At 37.9% G+C, this 27,037-nt stretch overlaps 2 protein-coding genes across 11 annotated transcripts; one reads left to right on the top strand and one right to left on the bottom strand.

Moving 5' to 3' along the window:
* Positions 1 to 17,726: 17,726 nt before the first annotated feature.
* Positions 17,727 to 21,444, bottom strand: LOC123318483. Of its 10 annotated transcripts, none has more exons than XM_044905120.1 (11): positions 21,249 to 21,442; positions 20,821 to 21,179; positions 20,623 to 20,724; positions 20,241 to 20,564; positions 19,849 to 20,174; positions 19,546 to 19,781; positions 19,348 to 19,488; positions 18,749 to 19,289; positions 18,479 to 18,698; positions 18,041 to 18,432; positions 17,727 to 17,974 (listed from the first exon to the last, which is right to left on the bottom strand). In XM_044905120.1, the coding sequence occupies exons 1-9, from the start codon at positions 21,260 to 21,262 to the stop codon at positions 18,534 to 18,536; spliced, it is 2,208 nt and encodes a 735-aa protein (XP_044761055.1). In that variant the 5' UTR covers positions 21,263 to 21,442; the 3' UTR covers positions 17,727 to 17,974; positions 18,041 to 18,432; positions 18,479 to 18,533. The 10 variants fall into 10 exon arrangements, with proteins under 10 accessions (XP_044761055.1, XP_044761056.1, XP_044761052.1 ...); XM_044905121.1 differs by having other exon boundaries at positions 18,041 to 18,168; positions 18,545 to 18,698; XM_044905117.1 differs by having other exon boundaries at positions 17,727 to 17,987; positions 18,041 to 18,160; positions 18,545 to 18,698.
* A 4,312-nt stretch (positions 21,445 to 25,756) lies between these two features.
* Positions 25,757 to 26,776, top strand: LOC123318279. Its single transcript, XM_044904898.1, has one exon. The coding sequence runs from the start codon at positions 25,757 to 25,759 to the stop codon at positions 26,774 to 26,776; it is 1,020 nt and encodes a 339-aa protein (XP_044760833.1).
* Positions 26,777 to 27,037: the final 261 nt, after the last annotated feature.

Below are 27,037 nucleotides of genomic sequence, written 5' to 3'. Positions count from 1 at the left end.
GTGATGAATATTCAATGAGAATAAGCGATTCCGAACATTTTCAGATTAATTCAAATTATTTCAGAATCGAGAGAAAAAATGCGATAAATTTTACAATATAAAAGAAATGAACGTCGGCTGAACCCAATGTTGGTCATTGATGTTTTATTCCAGATCGAACGCTCTGTATATTTTCTTCGAATCGGATTGCTCAATGATTTTGAGGAATCCTCTGCTCAGAAGCATCTATTTTATTATAGATTATGTTTAAATATTGGATTTTCCCGAAAATTTAAAGAACTTGTACCATCTCTCTGGTTTGAATTTTTTAGTGATGTATCATAAAGAAAATTACCAATTATATCGAAACAAGTAAGATTTTATGAAGAATTATTCAAAACAGATTTCATTTTTCGATAGATCATAAAGGATGTAAGGGAAAAATTAAACAAAATTGAAGTCTTCAGAAGGCCTCGAGTCAACATATTTTGAAATTGCAACCATGTTTTTGTCAAGACATGATGAATCTACAAAATGAAGTTAATAATATAAATACATACTCGGATACATATGATTGATATACAGATGATTGGTTGGTAAATTCCCAAAAGCTATGATGAACAGCGGACACTATGATGGAGGCATGATGAAAGGAGAAAGACAAAAGTTAATTTAAGTATTTTCGCATGCTGTTTTATTATTCAAAATAAATGATTCTTATAATCAACAAATCAGGTGCAATTGACATTTTTGTTTTGGTCTTCGAAACTAAACTTCTAGAAAACTCTTAGATACTACATGTGGGGGTTCTTCGTAATCCTCGAGGTGTTCTCTATCTCACATTAAAATGTTTTTCATCTTATCTGGGACACCGTATATATGTAAAAAAAGTATATTTTTTGTCTTTGGAGCGGGCGGAGCGGCACATAAGGAATTCGGCACGCCTTAGGATCGGCCTGTACTTCTGAATATTCTTTTCCAAAAAGTATTCTCCTTTCTCTGAACAGCTCATTTTTTTATATGCAATGTAACATTTCTGATTATTCGTTATTCTAATAGGAAGTATTATCTATATAAATAATTTTCATAGAAAGAATCAATATTATTATGGTTTTATTTCAGGTAGGTAATGAATTATTTCGCCAAATTCAGAATTATAGAGATATATTGAATTGATGTGACTGATACTGGATGAAGATCCACAATTGAACTCAAAATAGATAATACGATTTTACAAAATTAGTTTTGAACCACGACACAATAACATCTTCAGGTGGGTGAAGGTAAGCTCAGTTTACCCAGTAGTGGAATTAATAGTATTCCAAATCTTGCTTATGACCATGAAGGTCTTTCGACTAGGTTCGGCCTTCCAAGTGAAGATTCTTCTGTTCTTCAGTTGTTTGAGGAACCCTCATGTTGGGGAATCATCTCCCATAGATATATCAGTGGTTATTCATTAGAAAATAGGAAAAAGAAATTCAAAAATTTCTCACACTTCATTGAAAATTCGTCAATATTTCCTATCAGTGGTTATCAAACCGGCCGAAACAAGGCAACATTTGGTCCGATAAAATCATGCAGAAACCAGAGACGGAATAGCTTGAAATATCTCCAATTGTACAAATTCGTGATTCGTGTTGGCGTAGATTCAGGGTTTTTAGCCCGATATGTATTTCAACAAGTGTTTGAAACAATGAATAATTTTTCTCCTGTTGTGTTATCTTGCAGGTAGTTGTACATTCTTAACAAAAAACTATCTGGTATCATCCATTTAAGCCGTTTCCCTACATAGAGCATTACGCTCTTGTGAGTGATACACTTTTTGTAGTGCTATCGATGTTGATATAAATGAATATCGAAAGTTCGAGCTGAAAGAAAGTTCTTCATAGTATATATAGATATATTTTACCTCTAGGTGTACCTAGAAAAGCTCCTTCCTGTTATTCTATGTTCTGAGAACATTACTGATTTATTCGTTATTCTAATGAGTGGTATTATCTATATAGATCATTTTCATAGAAAAAATCACTATTATGTACAAGATTCAAATCGATTTGTTTTCAAGTAAGTAATTAAATCGCCAAATTCAGAATTATTGTGTTAGCTTGAGATGAAAGAAGTTCAACGGATGCATAGATACACACGATGAAATGTATACAGTCATAATCCCATTCGAGAGAGCTAAGATTGGTTTTCTTTCACGTGATTCTTTCCCCTACAAAAGAATGCGATAAAAATTGTTGAAATATGCCGCCTGGATTGCAATTATGGAGGAGATAGCGCGCTGCGCCTCTGTTTACTTAATTCCTCCGTATACTGATATTCCGCCTGTCTACATCTGCTTGTACGGTACAACGTTGCCATTTTCGGAGGTGCTAACCAGCAAAGAGTCCCGCAGATCAATTCTTCTATATACAGCTCGGCACACTAGCGCCAGTGATATACACTCGAACTAAAAGATTGTTCAGTACATAAACGGGATGCGTTGTGACCTCAAAACGATTTTTTGATATGTTGATCCCTGAAGCCTCCTGAATCTAACAAGCTAAAAAACAAGGCAAAACGTTGTCACCTCCGATTTCGGAGGTGACATCGATATATATGAGGTGAGAGCGTTAAACGAGTTACTATTTTGGAGGTGGAATTAACACTTTATAACTATATAACTATATATATATATATATATATATATATATATATATATATATATATATATATATATATATATATATATATATATATATATATATATATATATATATATATATATATATATATATATATATATATATATATATATATATAAATATATATATATATATATATATATATATATATATATATATATATATATATATATATATATATATATATATATATATATATATATATATATATATATATATATATTTGTCCAATAGACGTTTCCAGTCCCGATACGTTTCTAAGGCGACCTGAGACCCACATGATCCGAATGTTTTCTTCGAGTATATATGATGAAATAACGTTAATGAGAATTATAACTCCTTAGGCACACTTAGAGGGGAAAAGAATTCCTTCATTTAAAAAAGTAGCATAATCGATAATATTTTCCAAACCCGAGACATTGCACCAACTTTACAATCCCACATATACTCCAGCGGTAAATATGGCCAACGTTCACGATCCCGGCGCTGTTGCCAGTCTGACGGGACTGGAGCCGACAATTTCGATGTATAAAATGACGCGAAAAAGTAGGTGTTACGGTAGAAATTCATATATGTGTGAGTTTGTTGAGAAAGAAGTATTGTCCCAATATTCTCATGAAGCAAATTCCTTCTTAACAGATTCTTCCCAAATTTTGATCCATTAATAACATAACCTTGAGAGGCTGTATACATAAAATGATTGTAATAAAATATGAAAAATTAATTTTTAGCTTCCTTCTGAAATCTATAAGGGGGTTCCTGAAATTCGTGCAAGTACTCCAACTATCATAAAAATGAGACAAAAATCAACAAAATTTATTGAAACACTGTTTACAAAAATTGAGATCTAGAGAGCGAAATATGAATTATTTTAATATTCCAGAGCCAGACTCATCACACCTAATTCAACGTGTTCAGTTTCATCATATCATCCTGTATGTCGAATTGAAAATAATTGTTTCACTTTCCAAGAAGTCCGTGCCAAGCCCAGAATTCCTCCTCTAATGTATTCTCCAAATTGAAATGAAAAACAGAAAAATCTAATTCATTCCTATAAATATCGCGTCAATGAATAGGTATGAGATGTGAAATATTCCAAAACAAACTTTAAAACCAGAATAATCGTAATAGCTTTCCTCGATAGGTACAATCATTCATTAATGCGGAAGACTGAAATGAAATAACACAAACAAAAATGAGAAAATTGTTATAGATTACATACATGCAACTGTGTGGATAAACGAAAATGAAAGCGAAAAATACAAAACTGAAATATCATATACAAAAAAGAAAACAAAATTAGATATAACACCACAGTTCCTCACAGAGAGGACTTCTACCTGTCATAACTGTTTTTGAAACCGTTTACCGAGGTCGATCGCACTACGCATTCAGGGAGACGGTTCCAGTTGTGAAATATACGGTTAAGGAGAAAGTGTTAACATATGAATATAATGGCTAACAAGATAACAACGAAAAACTCGACACATTCCAAACCTAAATTTGATTGAATGATTGAATATTAAAATTATTCACATGGAAATCATGAATTTATCTTCAAAATCAAATAACCCAAATGAATAAACTTAATTTTAATGATATAGATTTTATGAAAACATGTAAAGAAAACAAATTACTACTAGTACTTATACTCGTAATAATTGCTCGAAATGCTACCGCCTTATTCAATACATTTTATACATCTTTTTTGTAGTGAATCTGCAACCCTGCGAAGTTTCTGACGCATTTCAGCATAACACAATGTTATTCTTTCCGCCAGGACCTCTCGAGTCTGAACGCTAATTTAATAAACTTTTCCTTTCAAGGTGTTCCAGGCATAAAAATCCAAAGGCGTAAGGTCGGAGCCTCTTTGTGGCCATCTTACGTTGACCCTCAACTCATGTTGAAAATGAGAAACCATGGTCGCATGGGAGTTTTCTCTTTTCCATACATGAGTTGAGGGTCAACGTGTGGTTGGCAGTCATGAGATGTGAACTTTTCGGACGAGTAATATTTCCCGATCCGATTGATCCAAGGCATCTTGACAGACATATTGGAGAAAATGTCTGGTTTCAAATAAATGGCTGCTCAGCTCATAATAGCCGGAATGTACGGGAATTAATATTTTGGGGTGCAATGGATTGGAAGGTACAGTCCGGTAAGATGGCCAACAAGAAGCCCCGACCTTACGCTTTTGGATTTTTATGTCTGGAACACCTTGAAAGAAAAAGTTATCACAATATTTTGAATAGAATCTGAGTGGTGTTATTGAATTCTTTTCGTATGCAAACTAAATTATCACACGTCCGCAAAACTATAAACGTCCGATGAAGTCAGGATCTTCGCCAAAAAAAAAATTATTTTAACTTTACCCTACTCTACCCTCTGCCGTCAATAGTCAAACGTTCCTCGCAGATTCCTTTTAAATCTTCTCAGTCGTCACTGAAGGTATTTAATTTCAGTTTATCGCAACAGTTGCGAAATAATTTACTAGTTACGAGAAGTAAAAATTTCAAGACATAGATGAGTTCCAGAAAATGTCAATTTAAATGTAAAGATTTGAAAAATCACTATGGTCTTTTCCAGAATGATTGACATCCCAGTAGGTTTTCAAAGTCCAGAGGCTCATAACAGCGTTTCTGGTGTTGGAACCTGAAGATGGGATGCGATTAGTCATCCCGAAACCGGTAGTTCTTGTAGAATAAATTGGTGAGAGACAGTTTTTAGGTGTTTTTTTTTATTTTGGTATATTATATCATCTGTTCATTTCAGCTCAAGCTAATTCAAATATCTATATTAAACTTATATTAGGTATCACATCACTCTGTAAATTAACTTGTACCTATAGGCGATCACCAATCGTGTAACTGAAAGTCCTCTGAATTGATAATAATTTTTATGTGTATTTTTATAAATGATTAAATTGAAAGTTTGACTGAGGAATACCCTTCCACCTCCTTAACTGAAAATTTCGAATTGTTAGTTCGGGATACTCGAGTAAATTCCAATATTTCATCTCTATGATTCAAATAAAAATGAAGTTGCTGAAGAATACCAGAGATAGAGTTCTCAAGAATAGTTTTTCAAGAATATAAGGACTTCATACTGAAAAAAACCTTTTTATCACTGTGGTAGGAGTACAAAATCTCCATTGCTTTTGTATATTGATCTTCTGAAAAATTTCTGGAAAAGAGCTCCTGTAAAGTCAACCAAATATAACTACAATGATGTTCAGGAAATTCGTAAATTCGTAAACACGACAGAGGGTCAAGTATGGTGTGGTGAAAATACAATTTTTGTGCATAGGACCCTAAACGTGCTCCTGAAATTAGGTCGCCTCACTTCACTCAATCGGGCTTGTATAAGTTTCCATACGTGTGCTATTATAGTTCGTATACGAAAAGAATCCAATAACACCACTTCAATTCAATTCAAAATATCGTCATTGAATATTTCTCATGACGACTGTTCATCATACCGGGATCGTATAAGTTTTCTTATAGTACATTTGAGGTGTATAAATCGAAAAGATGACAAAATAAATTCTCAAGCTCTTCAACTGCAACGTTGCCAAATTTTCGGACTAGATGTGTCGGTCAACTATGCGGATTATATACATCAAGTTCATGTCGCTCGAAGCGCCCTCGCACTGGCCAAACCCTGAAGTTTTCTGTATATAATAACGAGTATAACCGACTTTTCAGAGCCGGGTCTGACAACGTCACTTTTGGACTGAAAAGTCGGTCGAGTATACCGTTTTGGGTCTGTATATATATATATATATATATATATATATATATATATATATATATATATATATATATATATATATATATATATATATATATATTTATCCAGCATACTATGTTGCGTCCATACATTGTCTTTGGGCCATACACTATTGCGTCCTGAATAATACTGCGTCCGTATACCGGACGCAGCATTGTTTTTCAAAGTTTTCTCTGGTATTTCGAGGGATTCAACGACAGGGGTGGTCGCAAATCGTGAAGGACGTCGAGAGCTATCTTTGGAACAACTATAGATTTCATACATCTTTTGATAAAACAGTTATTCCATGTTGAAAAACATATCTCCAGACGCAGTAAAGTGCGTCTCATGAAACCTAAAGTATATTTTTAGTTCACGCAAATTCCGCTTCGAGGGCGCTTCAAATGATGAAAACTAATATACAGTCAATATACATCTTTCACACGACGCATTATGTTGCGTCCTAAATCTGGCAACTGTGTATACAAGTAAACCAAGTTGTATTTGCACAACTGAAATGATTTAGCTTCCTAGGCTCCAAGGTTATCCCGAAAGTCTGTTAGGTGAAGAATTGGATTTTGTCTCTAGAGGAATAGCAGGTCCGGTTGAAGTGCCCTTATGGTGTTCTTTTAACTGATATTGTCATTATTTTTTCGAATGAAAAAAAATTATAACTCACCTGAATTTTATTCGACTTCAATTAAAAATCAAACGATAACACTTTCTAGAGAATTATAAATTGACATGAAAGGTATCGCTTTATCCGCTTATGCTTATGTCATCTCATTTCACTTGTAAATTAAAATTTTTTTATTCCACTGGATGAATAAATGTCAACTTCCCTTGTTGCTAGAGGCAAGTGTATTTGCCTCTTCATTTCCTTTAGTTCCCGAGGGACCAGGAACCTAGCTATAGAGTCATACGGTCATACAGAGCAGTTTTTGTTGATCGGTCGTCCTGTAGGCCATCTGGCATTTGTGAATTGGTGTATTCTCCAGATTCTATGTTCTTATGTTGTTATCTACTACTTTCTTCATCGTCTTCAATAGATACGAAGTTGAATTAATTGTTCTTGAAGATTGTGGGTCCCCATTTTGTTGTGAAGGGAACTTTTGTCCTTCTCCATTTTCTGTGTATATGACACATTCTAAGCAGCTTCTGATTATCTTCAGAAGATGAAGACGAATCTCTTCTAGGATTTTTCTTTACACTTCTGGTGATCTATATAGATTGAAGGTGTTCATTGCCCACTCCAAACATCGTCTTTTAAATAGCCCAATCTTCCTTACGAGGATTCTTGGTCTATATTGCTGTATCGATTCTAGTTATGGGTTTACTACCTGTGAAGGTTGTTTTGGGAAAACTGAAAGATCGTTCCTGTTCTCCTTCGGTGAATTATTCGTCTGGCTTATTGAGCGATATTGTGGGGTTGATTACTCCTTTTGCCATGACTTTTTGTATTCTGAGTGCTGGGATTAGAAGTGACATTGCCACAAGAATTAAAAAGTTCTACAAATTTTGTAAACGCTTGTATATATGTAGTGTCCTTGTAATATACATATTAATTAATAAGGACTGTCTGTCAAAGTGTATATCACAGAGATGCGAGATCTGATTGAATTTGGAACAAATCATATTGTACACAGATGAACGAAACAATATATTTGTTCTGAGCGTGGTAAGGTTGAACAAGCGTACGGGTCTAGAACTTCAAGGGTCCATGAAGGAACCTCAAACAAACAACGCCCTTCCTGACCTCAAGCTTAACTGCACCGAATTTATTCAACAAAACAGCATGATCTTACTCGAAAAAACTTCTCTGAACAGCCTCCATTAGTCCGAGAGCTGGCAACGAAATTCGGCAAAGTTTTATACTGGCGCATAATCTAATATGATTTAGTATTGAGGGTGTACATAAGTCAGCACCCACTCTCAAGGTCAGGTAGTGGAACACCTAGCGGCGACGCGCTTTAATGTAGGTATATGAAATTACAACACACTCTACAAGTATTTTGTAATGATTGAAAATTGTCACTAGTTCATAGAACAGAAAACTTGAAAAAGTGGTCAGATCTCATTTTAGTGAAACGCGGTGTGTCAGTACACCACATAAGTTGCTGCCTTGACGATGTTGTTTCAAAAGAATTGTATTGGCTGAAACTGCATTTACTGCTCAAATATCAAATATTACCCCAAAGAACGGATATTGTAATTTTTATATAAATATAGCGTGGGAGCTGATTCATATACACCATCAAAACTAACTCATATTCAATTATGATCCATTACAAATCTTTTGCCGATTTTCGTCGCCAGCTCTCGGAATATATGTCATTGTGATGTGTATGGCAATCGTATGTTGGGTTCCAAGCAATGCATCCAATTTCCGGTTTGCTCGTCACAAATGTATTGAACAGCAAAATCATGGTATCCGGATCAGAAAATATCTGCTATTACGCACGATGAATTCATACATTCTTGGCCTCGTACCAAGTAAATGATTAACATGAGGAACAAATGTAAAACTTCGATCAAAACAACGCCAAGATCTTTTATCTCCGTTTTTTTGCTCAGGACGCTGCTATCAAGCCTATAACTATACAATAAATAGTTCTTTTTCCTGGTGTACGTGGCGACATTGCACTCAAAAATGCTCAATGGTAGTTGATTTCTGCCACACCAAATCAAGAATGAGTCCACAAAGCACGCTGCAGGAAACGCAGTCTTCAATAGATCCTATATCACCAAAGATTTTAAAATCGTCGGCATGAGCCCATGCACGAATAGGATTAATTAGATGCATCCTCACTTGTTCAAACTTCCGGGAGTGTATAACTGGAGTGGAAGGCCTCTGAAATTCCCTGATCAACTTTTTGTTTCAGATCGTAATGCGAGAGGTTTGGCCAATTAGTTTCGAACTGTTGTAAGTTTTGCTTCAGATGGATCTTAATGGTGGATCAGTTCCTCTTCTGTTATTTTATATTCGATTATCCTATGGTCAGATATTGATGGTTTGGTCATTATTTCCCAAGCTTAAACACTTCTTCTGGAAGCTGCGTTGACCATTGTCACGTCCAGAACCCCTTTTCTTGCCCTAGTGACAGAACCAGGTGTTGTCCCCACGTTCTTGAGATAGTTCTTCATTCTGCCAGAGTTCTGCAGGCCAGAATAATCTCCAATTCAGTAACGTTATTAGTTCTCAGATCTAAAAATTGGCATATGCCAAATTGTTGAAAAAGCCTAATTGCAATATATGCGAGCTTTATCATTCTCAAAAACTGCTTTGGTCTTTGGAGGTACAAATGAGAGCTTTGGTTATTTGTCTATGCCATAAACTTCTCTCAGATGGAAGTAAGGAATTCGCATTGTGTCTCTCTATATACGCGGACAAGATGTGCATAAGAGTTTTCGTCGATCACGGCCAGCCCTGCAAGATGTTGATGTGACCACTTGCATTATATTCTTCTTATACTACCTGATATTCTAGTATCTATAGTATCACTCCATCTTGATGAACAAATCCTCCCGTTTCCGACATCAGCTCAGCCGACTCCAGAAAAGCAGAAGATGATTTTTACAGCAAGTCATGGTCTTTCAATCTCTTGAAATATATAAAGTATATGTTTACTCATATGATATTCGAATGAAAACTTCAGTTTTGCTTGTCTAATCTGGCTTTCTAATATAAGTCTGCTGGCGTGATAGATTTTCCTACTAGCTTAAGATCGATTCATAGTCGGATATTAGCTTCTCCAAAGCACTCAAGCTCTTTGACTTTGATTTTATGATGAGCTACTATTCTCTTGAGTGGGTCTTGATCTCTCAATAATCTCATTCCATTTCCAACTTTTGTGTATAATGTTGGTATTGCAAGCTTTGAAACCCCTGTCTTCCTGCATTCGAGGAAAGTATATCCTTTGTATCGAAGACTTACAGTTACAGTTTGTTCGGCGCATCTGTCGAATCCCCCAGACCTGCTACCGCGAGTACTGCGACCAAAGCGGTCTATTGTGGCACACAAACAAGCTCAAAGAGCTAAACTTCTACCTCCAGTGCCATCTTCCAAAGGGAAGAGGTGATAACAGAGGAGGAGTAGTTCATGAGTTCCCCTAGAACCAGCCTGAGCGAACCTTGTCTGCCGCTGGGCAGTCACTGGGGATATGCTCAATGGTTTCGTCCTCCTATAAGCAAAGAGAGTCCTTGTATATCGAAGAGCTAGGATGCAGGCTACGATTCATATTCAAACTCTTCTATCGTACTCGAGAATTTTATTCGCCGTCCATTTAACTACCCTGAGAGAGTAGTTGACTCTCAGGCTGCCAAATTGTTCGTAGGATAAACTAACAACTGTGCAGTTAATGCATTCCTAATTTAAGTTATCTCCAGAGCACCACTCTCTCACATTCATTTGTTATTAAAAAAAAACGAAAATGAAATATATAACGTTTTTAAAATTATTACATAATCACTAAAGCTCTTCTTGACAGAAAGACACTTAAAGAGTGTTTGAAACATTCTGAAATACGATTCCCCAAGTGAGCAGTCTACAAACTAAGGATGATAGCCATCATAAATATAGAGGCGTTTTGAAAGATGAAAGTTGTAATAACTGGAGCCAATGTTATAATACGATCACGTCATCGAGTTCGAATAATCCTACTGTACCAGATTCTAAAACATATGTGGCAACTACGCTGGACGCAATAACATGCTAATGGTGAAAGATTGAATAAAATTCGGACGCAGCATTGTGCTACATATGAAAACAAAATATACGCCGGACGCACTAATGGTAGGACCATGAAAGGACGCAATAATGTGCGTATATCAACTTCTTTATTAATAAAGATATTTGAGATCTGAAACGACCAAACTACGTAATTTTTTGCGTAGATTAATATACTTCGATCAGATTCCACCTAGGTAGCGTATTTCTGGGAGACGCAATAAGGTTGCTTTTTGAAAGGACGCAATAAAGTATGCCAGATGTAAATATATATATATATAGATTTGTTCGACCGCATATACAGACCCAAAACGGTATACTCGACCGACTTTTCAGTCCAAAAGTGACGTTGTCAGACCCGGCTCTGAAAAGTCGGTTATACTCGTTATTATATACAGAAAACTTCAGGGTTTGGCCAGTGCGAGGGCGCTTCGAGCGACATGAACTTGATAGCCCTGTTATTTACCTTCCCCTCTACATATATAACCAAAAATTATTCCAATTATATAACTCCTTCACCCGGAGGTCAGGTCGCCCAATGAACTTAACGGAGGTCACAACAAACTATGAGTTCATATATATATATATATATATATATATATATATATATATATATGTATATAATAATGTCATCAATATAAATTAATATTCCTAATTTGAACAATGATTCGAAAATTATGGACATGAATCTCTGGAATTCTGGAGGAGCATTTGTTAATCCAAAAGGTATCCTTAGAAATTCGAATAATCCTTCTGGCGTAATGATAGCCGTTTTTTCAATTGAATCAGGATGAACAGGATTCTGATTTTAGCTTGACGCTAAATCTAGCGTAGTGAAAAATTCAAAACCAGAAAGTTTATCGATGAGGTCTTCAATTAGTGGCATAGGGAATGGATTTTTAATTATTATTTTATTTAGAGCAATGTAATTCACAACCATTCTTTTTTCACCGACTTCTTTATCAACTAACATCACTGGACTTGCATAAGGAGATTTACTTCGCCTAATTATACTTCATCTAACAAATCCTGAATAATTTCCCTCAACGTCTCCTTCTGTTTTTCTGATATCCTATAGGGTCTACACGAAATCGGACTATCGTTTGTCAGTTGAATTTTTAATGAAATAGATGCCACTTTACCCAAGTTTTTCAAATCCCTGTATAAACACAAACAAAATTCATTTAAAAGTTTATACAGTTCAGATATATAATTATCATTCATGTTATCATGGTCTACTGTGAAACCAAGCACATTATCAATGTGCTTTTGCGAAAATTTAAGCCTATTTCCTTCTTTAAAATAGGCTATGGATTCGTTCTCTGAAAAGTTTCTTCCTATCAACACATCATGAGTAAATAATAAGTCATCGATAACATATAATTTACATGTTAATTGAGCTTGGTCCATTTTGACATTACATTCGACAAATTCACATACTGTTGTGCCAAATCCTAAAAATCATGACAGATTAATATTTCTTTTTAATGGTTTTACTTCAATATAAGCAGATAGAGCAACATCTTTTCTTATAATGAAACAGTCACTGCCAAGGTCAATTAAAGCAGGGAGAGGCTTATCATCAACAAGAATATTTTCAAACCGCTTTTATATGATCAGGAATATTGCACGAATGACAAATTTTATTTCTATAGGGACATTCTTTGCGAAGATGAGCTGAGCTTCCACAAGAATGACATGATTTCATATTATAGTTCTGAGTTTGATGTATTGATTTTCTATTATATTTATTTGCCAGATTTTTTTTCAAATAATTTGTAGGATCTTTGACTATTCGGCTCTCGGTTTGACTGGACCTACCACTTTTAGTATTACAGTTTTGTGTGTTATTGATTGATTTATTTCTGAGAAAATTTGCTAACACATTCAGATCGGAAATATTAGCTGCTTCAACGGTTGAAGCAATATTTTAATAATAATAATAATAATCTTGAAGATTTACAAGGTGGATCCCAATATTGTTAAGTTCCTGAAAAACGCCATGTCAACCTGGCGTACTAGTCTTCAAATGAAAGCAGCAGATTGCTCCATTACAACAGGACCTATTCCAATAAGACGCGGAATTTTCCAAGGAGACTCGCTGAGCCCTCTGTGGTTCTGCATGGCCCTGAATCCCTTGTCTCATAGATTGAATTCTACGGACTACGGATTTTCCATCAAGAGCGGCAGTAGAACTATGATGAAACTGAATCATCTCCTTTACATGGACGATTTGAAACTCTTCGCATCTACCAAAAAACAAATGCAACTGATGCTGAAAATGGTGGAAGGATTCTCGGGAGACATCAAAATGAAGTTTGGACTAGAAAAATGTCGACTGCTAAACATAACGAGAGGGAAAATAGAAGATGGTACGTTCAAACTCAAGGAAGGTGCAGAAATTGAAGCATCAAAGGAAGGAGACACATACAAGTATCTAGGCATAAAACAGGCAAGAAAAATCAATCAGACCCAGATGAAGAAATAATTAACGGAGGAGTTCACCCGAAGATTGAGGAGGATAATGAGAACTGGTCTTAACAGCAAGAATCTGATAAAAGCGATTAACACCTACGCTTGCTCGGCGCTGAGCTATTCATTTGGTATTATCTCTTGGACGACCACCGATTTAGCAGCTTTACAGAGAAAAATAAGGACGATGCTGACTAAACACAATAAACATCACCCCAAAAGCTCAATAGAACGGACAGAGCTGCCACGACATCTTGGGGGTAGAGGAATTGTTGATTTATCCAACCGTATGTCCCAGGAAATTGAAGGACTTCGATAATATTTCTTGAGCAAGGCAGCTTCGTCAGAACTCCATCGAGTAGTTTGTGTTGCTGATAGTTGTACACCATTAAAGCTACAACAGGATCACTTGGAAACCGTCGAACACTCTGCAGAAAGTAAAATGCAGAAACTGATTGGCAAACCTTTGCATGGGAGGCACCAGAACGAGGTCAACCATGATTAAGTCGACATATCTGCGTCGAACTACTGGTTGACTTCCGGAAGGTTGTTTCCTGAGACAGAGGGGTTCATGCTCGCCATCCAGGATCAGGTGATTCCAACAAGAAATTACATGAAGTACATCGCCAAGGATGCCTCAGTGGCGGACGATAGCTGTCGTTATGGCTGTGCGACACATGAAACTATCCAGCACATCACCGGCGGATGTCAGAAGTTCGCGGGCACGGAGTACAAAAATAGACATGATGCTGTTGCCAAGATTCTTCACCAAGAATTGGCACCAAAACACCAACTTCTAGCTTCGAAAAAGGTGCCTTATTACAATTACCATCCGGATGCTGTGCTGGAAAACGAACATCACAAGCTCTACTGGGATCGCACGGTTCTCACAGACCGAAAAATAACCCACAATAGACCAGACCTCATAATTCTCAATAAGGATGAGGACAGAGCACTATTCATAGACGTGGCAATTTCAAATAATACCAATCTTCTAGATAGGCACACTGAAAAAATTTCAAAATACAGAGATCTCGAGGAACAAACCAGAAGACAGTGGAAGCTGAAAGATATCAAGACCATCCCTATTGTCATTTCATCTACAGGCCTGATACCGAAGAAACTACTAGAGAACTTGAGGAAACTTCAGTTGGACGAAAATATCTATAGAGTCATGCAGAAAGCGGTACTGCTCGGAACGGCGAGAACTGTACGCGAGTACATGGGGAATGCAGAGGAGCGCCGTCTGCTCCGACAGAAAGTGCGGGTGGAGCAGGAATCCAACCTACAGCAGGGAGGCGAGGAGCGACCCGGACCCGACCACCACCACGAGCCCGAAAACCTGGAAAGGGCTCCAACAGAGCTTAATCCTTTTGATATCTGAGATATCTGGGATAAGTGAATTTTCCTCTGGAGAGGAGTGTGAAAGCCGCAAGGCTAAAGTCATAATAATGTCTGGCAGCGATCTGGTAGATGGCCTGCCGGGCAGCCATCGTAACGACGTAGACGGTGCAGCCAGCCACGCCTGCTGTCCGCAGTCCCATTCCCTTTTCCTCTCTCTTTCACATCCTTTATAGGGGTGCTCTTTCTGCTCTCATTTCTCTACCCCTCACCCAAACCGAGAAAGGGGAGCACAAACCCATGAAAATGGTGATAACGAGAAGCCTCGGAAACAAGTCGCTGCCTGGGGATCGTCAGGGCATGTCTGGAGCAGGCGCTGGACATGACAGCATGCGGGACGTCGGTGGCAGGATGTTGAGGAAGCGGGCTCCTGCTGCAAAAGAAGCTACAGCTCCAAAGCAACAACATCAACCAACGAGTCCAATTCAATTGCCGACTCGAACCGCTGAAGGTGCTGCGCAGGATATTCAGCCAGTGCTCACCCAAGCGGGGTTAGTTAGAAAGCGCATGAAATGGACAACGTCCATGAATGAAACTATAGTGCGCATATATAACTCCATCACGGGACTAGGGCAGAACACGAACAACTATAGGAAAAGGCTCCATGAGGAATTCTGCAACGCCTACCCAAATCTCAATGTCACTGAACAACGAGTGGCAGACCAGTACCGCGTAATTCTGAGAAATGAACTAATACCAATGGCCCGAATCGACGCAATTAAACGAGAACTTCAGCGTCCGCCTGCAATGGAGAATGACACCAACACCTCTGATGAAATTCACATGCTTGGGCAACAACGGGTAGAAGAAACTGATACTGAAAGTCCATCTTGCAACGCAAGTGAGCCTGAACACCAGGACGATAGGGAAGAGCTCCACCGACAAGTTGACTCTGACATGAGGAGATACTTTGCCGAACTGGAAGGAACAGATCCTCTTCATCGAGTAGCACCTCCACGACTCAATACATCCAAGAAACTGTCACTTATAATCGACATCTTGAATAAGGACGTTTTACCTGAATACCTACAGAACGGAAGTTCATTGGAATATCTGCATCTAGTTTTTCACTGTGCAGCGCTAACGACAGCGAAAACCATAGGGGCGAAAATTCGCCAAACGAACAATGATGGTCCAAAATTACACAAATTACACGCGCCAGCATGGCAGAAACGTCTTCAACACAAAACAGAAAGGCTAAGAAGAGACATTGGACGACTGACGGAGTACTTGAACGGGAATCGAGGAAGAAAGGTTGTGAAAGCTAGAGAGAATGCTACAGCTCACCATTGCCTCGACACTCTGAAGCAAAAATTAAGTCTGTATGCAGAACGCCTGAGAAGATATAAAAGCAATTATAGCCGGAAAAGAGACAATAATTCATTCGAGAAGTCGGAAGAATCTTTCTACCGGTCACTCACATCGTCGGATGGAGAAAATGGAAAGTTACCACCAGAGGAAGCCATAGAACAATTCTGGACCGAACAATTATCAACGAAACCTCAGTTCAATGGAGACACCGGATGGATTGAAGATGAAAAATCTGAAGCTACAAAATATGAACCGATGCAGCATGACAAGATCACAATTGAAGAAGTAAAATCAGCTATCAGAGGACTTCACAACTGGAAAGCACCTGGGCCGGATGGATTACAGAACTTCTGGATCAAGAAACTTTGGATCATGCATGACAAATTGACCTCCGCAATAAATGATGTCATTGAACATCCTGAAAGAATGCCAGTATTCCTTACACATGGCACAACATACTTGTTACCTAAAGACCAAAAGCATACACTAATTCCTCCCTGGTACGAAATTTCTCGACCAATCAGGAAACAGCACTGTATACCACTAATTTCCTCCCCACGTCGACGATTAGGTCGTCGACGTGTAGGAAATCCAAAGGGCACCATAAACAACATAACCTGTATTCCGATAGTGACAGAGTGACAACGACATGATCAAAACAAAAATGTTTTGATTGTAGCTGGTGGAATGTGCTATTCTTTCTCATATTTGCGTGTTATTTAAAGGCCTAAATTTAATTACTTTTGTGGAGAGCAAAGATGTTTGCGTGTTGTTTGTTCGTGTGCATATATTTTGTTCTAAATTTTCGAAGACTCGCGGATTATCAAATGAATTTAAAGTTAGAATATATAGATTTGTCATCAATTTTGTAATAAAAAACAAGCAGAAATATTGTAGTAATTCATTTGGGCATTACGATTACGAGTTCAACTTTTCGCAAATTACATACAGTTCGAGTACAATTCAAAAACTCTGAAGTGAAAAATTAAGAAATTTTGATTACAGCAATTCGATAGCGAGTTACGAATAAGCATGATCCATTATTTGTGAAGCAGTGAAAATAATGCCACAAATAATATTGTCTTTTTTTGTATATTTCATTTGATCATCTCTAAAAAATTATGATTCGTACATACCGACAGTAAGTCACTTTGTATTATAATTGGAAAGGCTCAAAAAATCTGAAATTAATTTCCTACTGAGGAGTAAAAGAAAAAATGTCTCGCTATTGATAAATGTGCTTCATTATTGTTATGTTAGTATTTAGCTAAGATTTGATCATCTCTCTCTGATTAGTACAGAACATACTTATATTTTGTATTATGATTTGGAAAAACTTAAATCAGTTTCATTCTAAGGAGTAAAGGAAAAAAAAGTCTTGCTTTGATTAACATGCTTCTTTATTCATGTTAATATTTAGCTGAGGTTAGTGCAACGGGGAACCATACAATTCTGCGTATGATACAAGAGCTCAGGGAAAAACCTCAGAAGAAAAAACCCTGCCTCCCCGTGTTTACAAAAAAAAACCAAACAAAATTAACAGGAGATATTCAATACTGAAGGACATCTTATCTTGATTCTTCCATAAAGGGAAATTAGAGTCTTCTCCGAGGTGGTTGAAATTCAAAGCCTGAAATAGAAAGCTGTACAAGATTGAAAATTAATTATGTGTCAAATCAATTAAAAATTGACCAACCTCTTTCAAGTATGGCCTTAAAACCATCCTTATACCAACATGTTGCAATAGAAAAATACATAAGGACTCTTTCAATTCCAATTTTCCTCTTCTAACATTATTTAATTATCTCATTTAGATCTAGAATACTCAAAAAATAAAATTCAAATGTACATCAAGCTTCTATAAATTATAGAAAAAATACTTCCTTTTTGAAATTCTTTTTATTACCACTACCTTGAATCGTACTTTTATTTGGTGTTAAAAAACATGCTTTATTTGTCGATAACCTTACAACCTTCCATTATATCACCTGTTAGTTAGTAGATTTGAGTAAATGACATGCAGTATTTCAAAAGAAACTGAAAAGGCAAAGAGTCTTCTTCATATTGATCTGGAATAATCAAAATAAGCTACATTTACACATCATACCAAGCCCCAATACATTAGAAAACATACATTTATTCCATAGACAATAAACCTTTTGACTCCACCAACATGATGTGCAACTTGACTACTTCTTACTTGGGAAATACAACTGTTTCTCTATTTTTCTTTTTCTGCTGGTAGAAGCATTATTGCATTGCAAGTTATAAGCGTCTCTAATAATTTTTGCAATGTTACGAAGGGTACCCACATCCAATAAACCAAGCTGCATTCTAGCTTGTTCTAATACAATCTATAATAAACTATGAAGAACCATATGCATGAATCATCACAAAGACTTACATCTTTTGTAGTAGAATCTATTGGATCATTTGTAATTTGACTGGATCCACCTACGACACTCTGGACATCCATTTCATAAGCAGCCCTACTTGTTGATGGTTGACATATATATAAGTTGTTGTCCTCATCATCATCATTTACAGTTCTCACACCTAAAACAGAATCGCTTCTCTCTGCGACCAGAGCAACTGCATGTATATGTTTACACATGGCAGCTTTTATAGTAAACTCTGCACATTGACATCTAAACCTATGGATGCATATTTTGCACTTAATGCAATATAGAGATGTGCAATCCTTATCACACAACTCATTATATGACACAATATAAAATTTATTACTCACGGATTCCGATGGTACTCTAAACTCACCAGTTTCTAAGCATACTACTTTATCGGTCAGTCCATTTTCTGCTTTCGAATGAGCTTCTCGGTTAACTCTGGCCTGGTAGTGATTGGCAGAAGGTCTTTCCGTGTCAATAATGTTTTTCCACATCTTTTCATTTACCAATTCCTCCAAAGTGTCCAGTAATTTCTCTACCCTACAATACATTTTATAGAATATGATTATTATTCGTGGTGCATCCTTCAAAACAATACCGTAAATTCTGATTTCCCCTCATTTTATTGTACTTCAATACTTTATTCAGGCTTTCTATAGCCATGTTGGTATTAATCCCAACATTTACTCTGTGGCAGTGAGCCCACATCATGATTCTTTCTTCACTTTGGAAATAATAACTGAAAAACATTTATGAAAATCTTCAATTATACTCTTCCACATTTAAAACAACTCACTTCTTTAAATATTTCAAAAATTCATTTTCCTGTCCTTCTTCCAAATGCTTGAAATATTCGTCTTTCATCTTGTGGAATGTTGATACATCAGTCTCCTTCAAAATTTTTCGCATTCTATTTTTCATCTCTTTTTTGTTGTCCACATTCTTCAACTTGTTTCTCCCCTGTATATTCCAATTCTTAATAACATGCCAAGTACAGAGGAGCCTTCTTGGCTTTCTTTCTGTTACCATTGCCTGGAAAATGTATTAAAAATTTAATAGCTGTAACATAAATCCAATATGTAGCTATGTTCTTCAATACCTGACACCATGCATTATAATATTTTATATCATCATCGGTCATAATATATTCTGCGTCCACTGGCTCTCCAATCTTAGATTTCAAAGCATCAAAAAAAATATTTTGGATGGTTTGATCCAGTCTATTCGATAATAAGAAAGCCACCGGGAAACCGATTTTATTCTCATCTTTGACTAAAACTATAGTCAGATCATAATGTCTTGAGTTTGTGCCATGGGTTCCATCGATGCATATTATCCTTTTGAATTGTTTGAGCTTTCTCTCCATATCATCGTTCATGAATCCTAGAGCAAAGTCTTCTGCCTTCAATCCTGGGTAGGTTTCTCCTGATAATTTTACAATTTGTAAAGAAAGAATAGGAATGAAGGCACAATTTTGAATAATATACATACCAATTTGCTTGAACAAAAAAACATAATTTTTTCCTTGACTGTTCCACTCTTTCACTTTCAAAGTGGTGGCAACCATGTCATCATCATGTCTCCTCTTCTCTATGTTGAATTTTCTTATAATATAAGCAAGATCTGCCCTTTTAAGCACATTAATTCTTTCTAGCTTATTGCCGGTTATAGTTCTTGCATCTTCCAAAATTCTTTCTTTTGTGACTCCAGCTGCCAATTTACTAGCAATCATTTCCTGCTGGTCCTTTGTCAAATGTTTAGATCGCAGTAGATCGTCATGACCAACATGTGTTTCAACAAATTTAACATCCACCCCTTGAACATATTCAGTATATCGCTCTAGAGAATACAACTAAAATATTACAATATTTACCTGTATTACATATCTTCACACGAATTCTAGAAGGGCAGAAACCAGAGATTTTGATACTTCCCCCAGTTTTCATGCTGCGTTTGCTACATTGGCTAGTATATCCTAAAAATGGAACAGATAGATGATATTACATTATCGCTGGTGAAATAATAATACTTCACTTGTAAATATTATGATGAATAACAAATAGGTACAAACCTGAAAAATTACTACGATTGCATTCATAATATACCACCTGTCCATCGCTGATTTTACGATCTCTTCGTTTTACGTAATCCACATTTCTGTTATCAAGTGCTCTCCAAGTCTCAAATTCTTCTTCATTCTTAAAAGTAAAAAGTGATGTCTTGATACTTAGAGAATGAATCTGCTGTAAGTGATTAATCAGCATATCATGAGACTCAAGAGCTACTTTTTCTTCTTGAGGGCAAATGGGGCATTTTATATGCACTGTCTGTTTTGCAATAGGTTGTTCATTATGAACATCTCGCAAATGGCGATATTTCGCCGAAACACTAGAGTATTTCTTTTTACAGATTTGACAAATCAGTTTATCGCTGAAATATGAGGTTTTAATAATGAATCAATAATATGTATAATAACATAACATAACAGTGAATACATACTTTTCCCCATCCATGTTCAAGAATCTATTTCCTGAAAGCTAAACTACAAGTTAAAAATTGAAGCAATGAAAATTGCTTTAATTTGAAGAAACTCCTGAAATACAATAGATATGAATTAGAGCAATAAAAATTGCTTTAATTTGAAGAAACTCCTGAAATACAATAGATATGAATTAGAGCAATAAAAATTGCTTTAATTTGAAGAAACTCCTGAAATACAATAGATATGAATTAGAGCAATAAAAATTGCTTTAATTTGAAGAAACTCCTGGGCTGGACTTTACTTTACGGACAGTGATCGATTTTGTTCGTAATTTTTTTATAGATGCAGTTTTTCATGAGAAATCGTTTGGTACTAGTCTCAACTCCGGCAAGCTCGTAGAAATATAATAGATATAAATTAGAGCAATGAAAATTGCTTGAAGATATTCCAAATATATTCTCAAAATATTCAGTAGCAGCTTTCAGAGCACAAATGTTTGGGCAAGTAAGCAACTATCAGAACAATTCAGAATTGAATGGCGGAAAGAGTGGAAAGACCGTTACAAATTCTTCAAGTTGAAGAATACGACAGAGACAGAGACAACTCCCACTCTCCCTCTCTCTCTATCGTTGTCGCATGACATGTGCTGTTTCCTGATTGGTTCGCATCAGGGAGAAATTAGTGTATGCTAAGACCAAAGGAATACAGAAGACCCATCCAAGTACCGACCAATCACATGTCTTCCAACGATGTACAAATTAATCACATCGTGCATTTCGAACCGAATTCACAACCATTGCGAAAGGAATAACATCATCGCCATGCAACAGAAAGGATGCACCAAAGACAGCCGAGGGTGCAAAGAACAACTAATAATAGATTCGGTTATCTGCAATCAAGCATTCTCCAAGCGAAGGAATCTTTACGCTGCGTACATAGACTACAAAAAAGCATTCGATTCTATACCTCACGAATGGCTCTTGACGATCTTGAAGATTTACAAGGTGGATCCCAATATTGTTAAGTTCCTGAAAAACGCCATGTCAACCTGGCGTACTAGTCTTCAAATGAAAGCAGTAGATTGCTCCATTACAACAGGACCTATTCCAATAAGACGCGGAATTTTCCAAGGAGACTCGCTGAGCCCTCTGTGGTTCTGCATGGCCCTGAATCCCTTGTCTCATAGATTGAATTCTACGGACTACGGATTTTCCATCAAGAGCGGCAGTAGAACTATGATGAAACTGAATCATCTCCTTTACATGGACGACTTGAAACTCTTCGCATCTACCAAAAAACAAATGCAACTGATGCTGAAAATGGTGGAAGGATTCTCGGAAGACATCAAAATGAAGTTTGGACTAGAAAAATGTCGACTGCTGAACATAACGAGAGGGAAAATAGAAGATGGTACGTTCAAACTCAAGGAAGGTGCAGAAATTGAAGCATTAAAGGAAGGAGACACATACAAGTATCTAGGCATAAAACAGGCAAGAAAAATCAATCAGACCCAGATGAAGAAATAATTAACGGAGGAGTTCACCCGAAGATTGAGGAGGATAATGAGAACTGGTCTTAACAGCAAGAATCTGATAAAAGCGATTAACACCTACGCTTGCTCGGCGCTGAGCTATTCATTTGGTATTATCTCTTGGACGACCACCGATTTAGCAGCTTTACAGAGAAAAATAAGGACGATGCTGACTAAACACAATAAACATCACCCCAAAAGCTCAATAGAACGGACAGAGCTGCCACGACATCTTGGGGGTAGAGGAATTGTTGATTTGTCCAACCGTATGTCCCAGGAAATTGAAGGACTTCGAAAATATTTCTTGAACAAGGCAGCTTCGTCAGAACTCCATCGAGCAGTTTGTGTTGCTGATAGTTCTACACCATTAAAGCTACAACAGGATCACTTGGAAACCGTCGAACACTCTGCAGAAAGTAAGATGCAGAAACTGATTGGCAAATCTTTGCATGGGAGGCACCAGAACGAGGTCAACCATGATTACGTCGATATATCTGCGTCGAACTACTGGTTGACTTCCGGAAGGTTGTTTACTGAGACAGAGGGCTTCATGCTCGCCATCCAGGATCAGGTGATTCCAACAAGAAATTACATGAAGTACATCGCCAAGGATGCCTCAGTGGCGGACGATAGCTGTCGTTATGGCTGTGCGACACATGAAACTATCCAGCACATCACCGGCGGATGTCAGAAGTTCGCGGGCACGGAGTACAAAAACAGACATGATGCTGTTGCTAAGATTCTTCACCAAGAATTGGCACTAAAACACCAACTTCTGACTTCGAAAAAGGTTCCTTATTACAATTACCATCCGGATGCTGTGCTGGAAAACGAACATCACAAGCTCTACTGGGATCGCACGGTTCTCACAGACCGAAAAATAACCCACAATAGACCAGACCTCATATTGCTCAATAAGGATGAGGACAGAGCACTATTCATCGACGTGGCAATTCCAAATAATACCAATCTTCTGGATAGGCACACTGAAAAAATTTCAAAATACAGAGATCTCGAGGAACAGACCAGACGACAGTGGAAGCTGAAAGATATCAAGACCATCCCTATTGTCATTTCATCTACAGGCCTGATACCGAAGAAACTACTAGAGAACTTGAGGAAACTTCAGTTGGACGAAAATATCTATAGAGTCATGCAGAAGGCGGTACTGCTCGGAACGGCGAGAACTGTACGCAAGTACATGGGGAATGCAGAGGAACACCGTCTGCTCCGACAGGAAGCGCGGGTGGAGCAGGAATCCAACCTACAGCAGGGAGGCGAGGAGCGACCCGGACCCGACCACCACCACGAGCCCGAAAACCTGGAAAGGGCTCCAACAGAGCTTAATCCTTTTGATATCTGAGATATCTGGGATAAGTGAATTTTCCTCTGGAGAGGAGTGTGAAAGCCGCAAGGCTAAAGTCATAATAATAATAATAATAATCACCGGGGGATGTCAGAAGTTCGCGGGCACAGAGTACAAAAATAGACATGATGCTGTTGCCAAGATTCTTCACCAAGAATTGGCACTAAAACACCAACTTCTAACTTCGAAAAGTGTTCCTTATTACAATTACCATCCCGATGCTGTGCTGGAAAACGAACATCACAAGCTCTACTGGGATCGCACTGTTCTCACAGACCGGAAAATAACCCACAATAGACCAGACCTCATATTGCTCAATAAGGATGAGGACACAGCACTATTCATCGACGTGGCAATTCCAAATAATAACAATCTTCTAGATAGACACACTGAAAAAATTTCAAAATACAGAGATCTCGAGGAACAAACCAGAAGACAGTGGAAGCTGAAAGATATAAAGACCATCCCTATTGTCATTTCATCTACAGGCCTGATACCGAAGAAACTACTAGAGAACTTGAGAAAACTTCAGTTGGACGAAAATATTTATAAAGTCATGCAGAAGGCGGTACTGCTCGGAACGGCGAGAACTGTACGCAAGTACATGGGGAATGCAGAGGAACACCGTCTGCTCCGACAGGAAGTGCGGGTGGAGCAGGAATCCAACCTACAGCAGGGAGCCGAGGAGCGACCCGAACCCGACCACCACCACGAGCCCGAAAACCTGGAAAGGGCTCCAACAGAGCTTAATCCTTTTGATATCTGAGATATCTGAGATAAGTAAATTTTCCTCTGGAGAGGAGTGTGAAAGCCGCAAGGCTAAAGTCATAATAATAACTAGTCGGGTCGGCTGGATATAGTTCTAGCCGCTACGGAATTCTGGGCGATCCGTACTACCCGTAGCCAACACCCCGAGGGGAGCGGGCCCACTGTATTGTCTATCTCCCCCCAAGTTAACTCCTCTATAGTGGCAGTATACACAGAGGTTTCAACTCAACGATCATTCTCTACCTTCGATCGCAAGGCGTTTTTCCAGCCTCTTCTCTAAAAAAAGAGAACGAAACGGAAACCTGGCAGTAGGTAAAATGCAAAACCATTTTCAATGAAATGAGGCGAAGTCTAAACTTAAGGAGCAGGCGGATTCCTGGTGATCCCCAGGGCACGTCCAATGTTGGCGATGGACGTGACAGTGAGCAAGCTGACCGTGGTGAGCTGAGCAGGCGGGCGACCACGCGCCGGAACCAGATTGCTGGAGATGGTAGAGCAACTACAGCCGAACCTGGAATGAATAGAAGCATTAATACCGGAGAAAATCAACGAGCTTCGCCGTTTCGCCATGTTGCACAACAACGAGCTGTGCTCAGACGAAACGAACAAACGCGTCGAATGCATTGGACTAACGAGATGAATAAAGCAATAATGACAGCGTACTATAGAGCTACTAACCTAGAAGCGGACCGTACTTTCTATCGCAGAAGAATGCGTGAGGAATTCCTGAGATTTTACCCTCAACTTGACCATCTGTCCAAACAGAGAATATCGGACCAACAAAGAGCTATAATCCGAAGAGATCTTCTATCAGATCCGATATTAGATGAAATAAAAATGATGTCCGTTGCCAAAATGAGATGGTCCAGCCACCCCTAGTACAGGTCCGAAACGATGATCTGCCAGAAGTGCAATATGAAGAGCATGACAGGGTTGACTTGGGTCTAGAAAACTACTTCGAGACGCTCTGCATGCAATATCGCGGATCCGACCCATGCTCACGACCACCCCTGTCTAAACTTCGATTCAGAGCCCACACAGGTGCACTTATCAACACCCTAAATAATATCATCCAATCTAAATTAAACACAGATGCCGACTTGGAGGAAATTCACCTGATGATCTATTGTGCAGCTAGAACAGTACTCGAGAAAAACCAGAAGATCCACAGCACTTCCAACGCCAGAAGAAGAGAAAGCAAGCCGAAGTGGGAAATAAAATTGGAAGAGAAAATAGAGAAAACAAGGAAGATTGTAGCAGCCTTACAACAGCTAAAGTTAGGGAATAAAAGAAGTAGAATCCTGAAGAAGCTTCCGAAAAAGATGTACGAAACATTGATTCAGACTCCAGCTTCTGCACATCAACAATTGATACTGGACAACCTGGACACAATGAAGCAGCAACTGGCCGTGTATGCACATAGACTAAGATCTTATAAGGAAAGTAATGAGAGAAAAAAACAGAATGCTCTATTCGAGAAAAATGAGAGAAGATTCTATCGGGACATCATCGAGAAAAAGCACCAGACACAAAACACATGTACAAAAATGCTGGAACTGGAAAGATTCTGGGAGGAAATATGGTCCAAAGAAGTGAGACATGGGGCGGATTCTCCTTGGATATATGAAGAAGAACGGAGAATGGCGGACATCAACGAAATGCCGAATCCACAGATGACACCTGCCGATCTTAGCAGAGTATTGAGTCGACTGCCCAATTGGAAGGCGCCGGGTAGAGATAAGGTTCGAAATTTCTGGATAAAAAAATTTTCCTCTACACATCCATACATCAGCGAGGAGTTCAATAATATTCTGAGACAACCATCGAGATGTCCTAAGTTTTTTCACGCAAGGTGTCACTTATCTACTGCCCAAAGGTGAGAACAAACAAGACCCAGCCCAGTACCGCCCAATAACCTGCCTTTCCACACTATTCAAGATCCTCACCGCACTTATAACAGAAAAAATAACCAATCACCTGGAGGTAAACCATCTCATGACAGAAGAGCAAAAAGGATCAAGGAGAGGTGTCCTGGGGTGTAAAGAGCAGCTTGTTGTGGATGAGGTCGCCCTTGAACACATCAGAAGATCAAACAGGAATGCTTATATGGCCTTTATTGACTATAAGAAGGCTTTCGATTC

This window comes from Coccinella septempunctata, chromosome 8 (assembly GCF_907165205.1).
Source record: "Coccinella septempunctata chromosome 8, icCocSept1.1, whole genome shotgun sequence".
In the NCBI taxonomy this organism is placed as follows: domain Eukaryota; kingdom Metazoa; phylum Arthropoda; class Insecta; order Coleoptera; family Coccinellidae; genus Coccinella; species Coccinella septempunctata.
This window is presented reverse-complemented; position numbering and strand designations above follow the sequence as displayed.

Bases quoted from the DNA above. Each gene is read 5' to 3' on its own strand.
- LOC123318483 (XM_044905117.1), bottom strand. The intron at 20,175-20,240 runs GTATGTATATTA...TAAAATTATCAG, and splicing joins TTTTTTGTTCAAGCAAATTG to GAGAAACCTACCCAGGATTG. The intron at 19,290-19,347 runs GTATTGTTTTGA...AATGTATTGTAG, and splicing joins AGGGGAAATCAGAATTTACG to GGTAGAGAAATTACTGGACA.
- LOC123318279 (XM_044904898.1), top strand. From the start codon at position 25,757: ATGGTCCAGCCACCCCTAGTACAGGTCCGAAACGATGATCTGCCAGAA.